The 7118-nt window shown below is 42.4% G+C and overlaps 1 protein-coding gene across 1 annotated transcript; it reads right to left on the reverse strand.

Moving 5' to 3' along the window:
• Positions 1 to 4228: 4228 nt before the first annotated feature.
• Positions 4229 to 5257, reverse strand: LOC127091673 (uncharacterized). The gene has a single exon (XM_051030362.1). It carries the CDS (start codon positions 5255 to 5257, stop codon positions 4229 to 4231), a length of 1029 nt encoding a protein of 342 aa, XP_050886319.1.
• Between the last annotated feature and the right edge of the window lie 1861 nt (positions 5258 to 7118).

The raw sequence follows: 7118 nt of genomic DNA on the forward strand, positions 1-7118 counted from the left end.
ACTTCCACCACTTTGCCCCAGTCTTGTGCGTCTTCACTTTCCATAACAGCTTTAGCTCCTTGCCATGAGGCCATAGAGGGTCCGGATTTCGGGACCTCCACGGTCTGTTGAATGGCCATCATGTTTACTACTTCCAAGGATTGGAAGGGTGTCTCAGTGATTTCACCATCCACCTCGATATATCGGAAAGATGTCAAGTGACTAACTAAGATATCTTCTTCTCCTCCAACCACAATCATCTTGTCATTTGTAATGAATTTTAGTTTTTGATGTAGAGTGGAGGTGGCAGCACCTGCGGAGTGAATCCAGGGTCTCCCGAGTAAGCAACTGTAACCAGGATGTATATCCATGACCTGGAATGTGATGTTGAAGATTGTTGGACCTATCTTGGTTGGTAAGTCAACCTCTCCTATCACTGCTCGCCTTGAGCCATCAAATGCTTTTACGATTAGGGTGCTGGGCTTCATACTTAATCCTTCCACTGGAAGCTTTATCAAAGTCGTCTTTGGCATGACGTTCAAAGAGGAACCTGTGTCTACCAACACCCTTGACAATATAGTATCCATGCACTTCAAGGAGATGTCGAGAGCCTTGTTATGGTTCTTTCCTTCAATCGGTAGTTCATCATCATTAAAATTCAAGAAATTTCCAGTAGTCACACAAGCTATCACGTCATCAAACTGTTCTATTGTTATGTCCTTGGTGATATGAGCAACGCTCAATACCTTTATCAGCGAATTCCTGTGTGCTTCTGAGTTAAGTAGGAGAGATAACATGGAAATTTTGGAAGGTGTTTGGTTTAGCTGGTCCACCACCTTGTAATCGCTTTTCTTGATTATTCTCAAAAACTCCTCAGCCTCCTCACGAGTGACACCAGTTTTAGGAGATAGGTGCAAGTCTTGCATTCCCTGATTAGGGATAGGGATCTGGACAATAACCTCTTTCCCTTTAGCTCTCTCAGAAGTATCAACAGTTCTTGGTGCGAACACCCGACCACTGCGTGTCATTCCTGCTGGGCCCATAATTGAAGTAACATTTGGTTCGTTAATCATTAAAGGTTTATCTTCCTGTCTCTGCTTAAAAGCTCTGGGCTGATATATCCATGGGATTGCCTTCTCATTTTTATATTCGAAAGGTGCTGGGAACTCTATCACCAATGGATTTATAGGTATTTCTACTTTGACCTCATCATAAGGGATATCTACCACGGCTATCTCTTCCTGACGCTTGCTCTTGACATGGTAAGTTATCTGTAACTCGCCTCGATCCAGCATTTGTTGTATAAAACTCCTCAACTCTTCATTATTCTCTTCCTCAACCATCTCTTCCAGGATCAGACCACTCTTTAGCAATTGTGCTCCTATCATGGTGATAGGGGTTCGAATCTCTTCAACCTTACGGATCAGTTTGCCTCCATCACTCTCCTCAATGGCACTGACGGAAGCATCCTTATGCGTCGGCATAGGGTTGGTATTCATGTTCGGGCGTCTTGGAGTGAAAGAAACGGCCTTGGCTTCGATCAAGTCTTGTACTCGATTCTGAAATGAGAAACAGTTTTCCAAGGTATGACCAGGTGCTCCCATGTGAAATTCACAATGGGCATTAGCGTCGTATCCAGGTGGATACGGAAAAACAGCTGGTTTTAACTCCCTCAATGTTAGAAGGCCCTCCTTCTGCAGATATGGGAATATCTGACTATAAGGTACTGGTAGAGGATCAAGTTGTCTTCTTGGAGGTCTTGGCTTGAATTGTCTTGGTGGTGCAGTATTTTGCTGATGATGATGTTGTTGATGTTGTGGTTGATACATTTGTTGTTGCTGTATTGGCTTTTGATAGGGTATAGGTACCACGGCGGCGACTTGACCATATGAAGCTTGTTGCTTCCCTTTATAGTTTCTGGATATGGCGTTTGTTTCACCTTCTCTTTTCCTTGGGAAGCCTCCAGAATATTTCTTTGGTGCGTTAGATGTTGTCACTGCTCCAGGAATCTTTCCATCCCTCAACCCCTTCTCTATGCGGTCTCCAATCGTAACTAGATGTGCGAAGTCAGATACGGCACTGCTCACTAATCGGTCAAATAATGGGTCCTTCAAGGTGTCCACAAATATCCCGGTCATCTCCTTCTCAGACAATGGTGGCTCTACCTGAGCAGCCAATTCTCTCCACCGCTAGGCGTATTCTTTGAATGACTCACTCTCCTTCATAGCCATCCCTTGCAACTGCATTCGGTCGGGTGCCATATCTAAGTTGTATTTGTACTGACGGAGAAATGCGTCAGCCAAATCCTCCCAACTCTGAATTCGCCCCTGTTCTAAACTCATATACCATCTCAGAGATGCTCCACTCAAACTGTCTTGGAAACAGTGTACAAGTAGTTTGTCATTTTCGGTATGAGCAGCCATTTTCCTGAAATACATCACCAGGTGACTTCTTGGACAAGTCTGTCCTTTGTATTTCTCAAAATCAGGGGTTTTAAATTTAGTCGGGATGACTAAATTCGATACCAAACGCATGTTCATGGCAGAAGTACCGAAGATGTTGTTTCCCTCTATGGCTTTGATTTTCTTTTCCAGGGCACGAAGCCTATCCGCAGCAGGATCTGAAAGTACCTTAGGCTTTGGTTGATCAGGCATATAGAATGCATCATACTGGTCATCTCCAATCTCGGATCCATGATGAGTAGACGTATTAGAAGGCTATGCACGGTCTCCATCTCCCTTGCCTCCTATTGGTATCTGAACCAATCTCTTCTTGGTGGGGACGTAACTTTTGTCTTGGGGATTCGGACCTGGCGTGCCATCATTCCTTTTTGCCCTAGCTTCTTCCTCCTCGCTCCTCTCTCGCTGAGCGATCGCAAGCATTGTCTCCAACAGCTAATCCATCTTCTCCTGGATCGTATTGATGTCTGTCCTCATGGTAACCTGGTTGGCCTTAACTTGTTCTAATGTCATCTTGTATTTGCCTCGCGTCTCGTACCGATGTCGATTAGTCAGTGTGACTGGATAAAGGGTAAAAAGGTTGGGTAAGTTTTTTTTTAGTTTTCATGAAGCGTGATGCATAATGAGGATGCGAATGTTATGCATATTTTATTTTCAGGGAATTTTCATCACAGTTGTAGTTATATTAAGCATTTGAAGAAAACATAAAGTCAGGGAATAAAAATGAGGATCATCTTCCTCTATTCAAATGTTTAAAGTGGAGTATAAAGGCATAACCGCCCAAATCGATACAGCTCAAATACCAAACTGAATATAAGAAAAAAACAGAAGAATCACACAACGGTCTTTTGAGTTATGAGTTCTTCTAATTCAAACTTGAACCTCTTCACCATCCCCTCACACATCATAACAAAATTGACTACAGCGGGATGTGTGCCATGTTGGTCCAATCCTTCCACTGCCTCTCTCAACCTCCAAGGTATTTCTCGGGTCGTCTAGTTGCAGAATTCTACCAAACTGTTGAGCTTTGTACGGTACCCATCTTTGTCTTCTTGCAAGAAACTGATAGTTCTCCTGAAGGTATCGTAATCCTCAATGACTTGCTCTCTTTCCCTTAGCCATATCACACTGTCTTGATGGAATGCCTCGAATCTATCTTTCCATTGTTGAGCAACTTCTCTAGCATCTTTTACTTCTTGACATTTCTCGGCCCAAGTCGTAGGTGTGACTCGAGAAGCTTCAAGGGCTCTTTCCTTAAGTCGGCGCTCGTGCTCGGCTTGGGTCTCAACATTGTGGAGGGAGATAGTGAGATCGTGTATCTTAGCCTCCAATATCTCTCTAACTTCTTTTTTCTCTTCTGTAGCTCGTAGCCACCATCGCTTATTCTTTTGGCACTCCTTCTCAACTTGTCTCAACTGCTCTTTAATGGTTTCTAGGCAGTGGTCAGCTTGTTCCATGCCTACTTTCACTTTCTTTCTCTTGCGTTCTTTCTTGTCGACCTTTTCCTCAGTCGCTTCTAGCTGAGCCTTCTTCCTCTCTAGTTCCCACTTTATTTCATTTCTTTCATTTGAAACTTGCTGGAAACTGGTCTGTAGCTCTTCATTTTCTCGTCCAAGTCTTGCTATAGTAGCTCTCAACGCTTCCACTTCTTCCATGGAGATAGGGATGGGTTCTGGTGGTGGAGGTTGAGTTGGAGGATCGAGGATGAATGGTAGCTTGATCTCTTGACTTCTTCTGGTGACCCATTGATAATAGGGTTCTCTACACCCTATGACACCCTTTCCTTTGTCTTATCCTCTGAAGCGAACTTTTTCCCAGGCTCGGATAACCCTTCTCAACATAACGAGATCCTCCATATCATGGAACACAAAACCTTCTAACAACTGGTCATCCGGCTTGTATGTGATAGGATAACCCAACTGCCTCACTGCTAAAATAGGGTTGTAATTAATGCACCCTTTTGACTCTATTAATGGTACATTCGGAAATTCTCCACAACTAGTAATCATATCTCCCACATTCAAACCATGAGGATACCAAATAATGGTATTTTCAGTGAGTCCTACTAGCTTTTGAGACCACTCATATCCATCCATACTTTCAATTGTATCAACCTCTTTGAACACATGAGAGACAAACCATTGGTAAAGGAGTGGTATGCAACATAACATCAGTCCTCCCTTCTTCTCAAAGCGTAAGTGCAAGGTGTGATAAACATCTGCTAGGAGTGCGGGCACTGGATCTTCATTCTTAACCTTGACGGCCCAAAACACGCTGATAGCTGCTGCATCAATTAACTTCTCCATATTAGGAAATAACACCAATCCAAAAATAAGTAAAGCCATAATAGTATCATGGGCTTCCCACTTCTGGGCTTCAGCAAAGCTTTGAGCAGTTTTCTCCAGGTACTCTTGTGGAATTCCTTGTACCTTCCCCCAAATTTTGATGTTAGGGGTTAGATCTTTGACTGGGATGTCTAATACTTCTGCCAACTCTTTGGGTTTAGGAATTTGACCTAACCCCTTGTATGGTCCCTTCTTCTGCTTAGGAGAGTCCAATATTCTTCCGAATTCTTCCAAAGTTGGGGCCAACTGGAAATCTCTAAAGAGGAAACTTCTGAGTGGTGGATCATAAAACTGTGCTAATGCGGTAATAGCATCCTTCTGTACTGGTACAGACAACAAGTGTAGGATCTTCCCATATTTGAGTGTGAATGTGTCTCGATGGATATTAGTCAACCCATCTCTGAATGCAATGAACCCCTTCACACACGGTACCTTGGCTTTGATTTGGAATGCTTTTCTCTTTCCTGACTCCATTTGTTCTTGAATGCTTAATTATCTGAAAATTTTGAAATTCCCTGAAAATAAAAAGTGTGTAAATGATTTTGCTATGCTCATAATGAATGCAACATGATGTTTATGCAATGACAGGGATCCAAGTTTCACATATATCACAAGGTTCAACTTAACGGCGGTTCTATGTCTTTTACCCCACACATTAAGGATTGCTCCTAAGGTTATCCATTTTCATGCTAAGAACTTAGAGTCATGGACCAAGTTCAGTCTTTCATCGCAATAATGGGCTAGCCACATTGAAATGGAAGTTCTGAATTGGTCCACTCTAAGTGGGATCCTCGTATTGTTCGAACAGGGTGTAGACCCTTCGGTTCAATACTACACGATCGCCAATCATGAAGACGGACTTCAGTTTAAGATGAGGTTCCCAGAGTCATGCACCATGTTCAACGTTTCCTCATAATAGTGGGCTAGCCATATTGTGATGGAAATTCTGAACAGATCTACTCTAGGTGGAGTTCTCGTATTGTCCCAATGAGGTGTACACCCCTCGGTTCAATACTACACAACTCCGGGTTCTAAGTTCTTCTCAAAGCTCGAGTACGGAGCTTATCTCACAACATATGTCAAACACCATAAATCACCCAACACAATAGCAGAATAGCATAACAATACATCAAGACATACAAAAGCAAATAAAAGCGGTATTTTAACGTCCATAGCAAATTGACTAAGTTAGGCTTGACTCTCTCTTGCTTGGAGCAATTGGTCCCCAGCAGAGTCGCCATCTGTCGCATCTCGAAAAATACGATCCCTCGCGATGGTCGCGGAAATATTTATGTTCGAACAGAGTCGCCACCGAACTTTATTTATTCCAATGAAGGAATAGGAAAATATCGATAAAACCTTTGAAAAATAGAATAATGATCGTCGCAACCATATTCGGGTTCGGGAGTCGATTACGCAAGGGGAAGGTATTAGCACCCCTCACGTCCGTTGTACTCAACGGGAACCTTTTAGTCTAATTTTCTATTTGAATGTTAGTTAAATGTTATTTACTTTCTTCGAGTAATTAGAGTTGATAATAGAGATGAATGAAGACCATAGGGGGGGAATGTGAGGTTTTTTTATTAGTGTGCTCGCCAAGATCTCGCAATCTCGTGCCTACGTATCCTTATGGTGCAATAAGGAAATCAGAGCATTCGTAGTTCGGGGAACTATGTTTTTGTTGGTGTCTTTTAATGAACGACTGTGTAGATCGCGTTCTAAAGGCTAAACGCTGGCTTGTCTACTCTCGGCGGAGGCTTAAGCATTGGTTTGTGGTGCGCATTAGAAAGGATTAACAATGTTCTTTTGAAAAGAATTTTTAAGTTGTTGGTCGCACGAGGGCGAGACATTAATTTGATTTGTTAAGGTGTTTTGAAGAACGACGAAAGATTGAGCAATGTGGTGCACACCAATCGTCCAATTCTTTCGAGGAATAATAAGGCGAACGCCTTCTACTCCTTTTTCGTTCGATTATTTTGAAAGTTTGTTTGTGGATGTTGAATATGCACGGTAGTGAGGCGTACGCCTCTTACTTGCTTATTCAAAGAATAATGAGGCGAGCGCCACTTATTCCCTTATCTAAGTTTATTTAGCGTGTTTTAGTCGGAAGTTGATAACTTGAGCAATATGGCGAGCGCCAATTATTCAAATAATCAAGAGATGGTGAGGCGAACGTCTCCCATCTTTTATCATCCGAAGTTTAATTTATAAAAGATATGTTTTTAGACGTTGTATTTGATTTGCGAAATTAGTTTGAATCTTGAATTGGTGAGTTTTGAAAAGTCGATGATTTGAGAAATATGGCGTACGCCAATTATTCAAATAGTCGAAAGAT

This window comes from Lathyrus oleraceus, chromosome 1 (genome assembly GCF_024323335.1).
Source record: "Lathyrus oleraceus cultivar Zhongwan6 chromosome 1, CAAS_Psat_ZW6_1.0, whole genome shotgun sequence".
Taxonomy (NCBI): Eukaryota; Viridiplantae; Streptophyta; class Magnoliopsida; order Fabales; family Fabaceae; genus Lathyrus; species Lathyrus oleraceus.

Excerpts from the sequence above, each read along its gene's own strand:
- LOC127091673 (XM_051030362.1), bottom strand. The coding sequence starts at position 5,257 with ATGGAGTCAGGAAAGAGAAAAGCATTCCAAATCAAAGCCAAGGTACCG.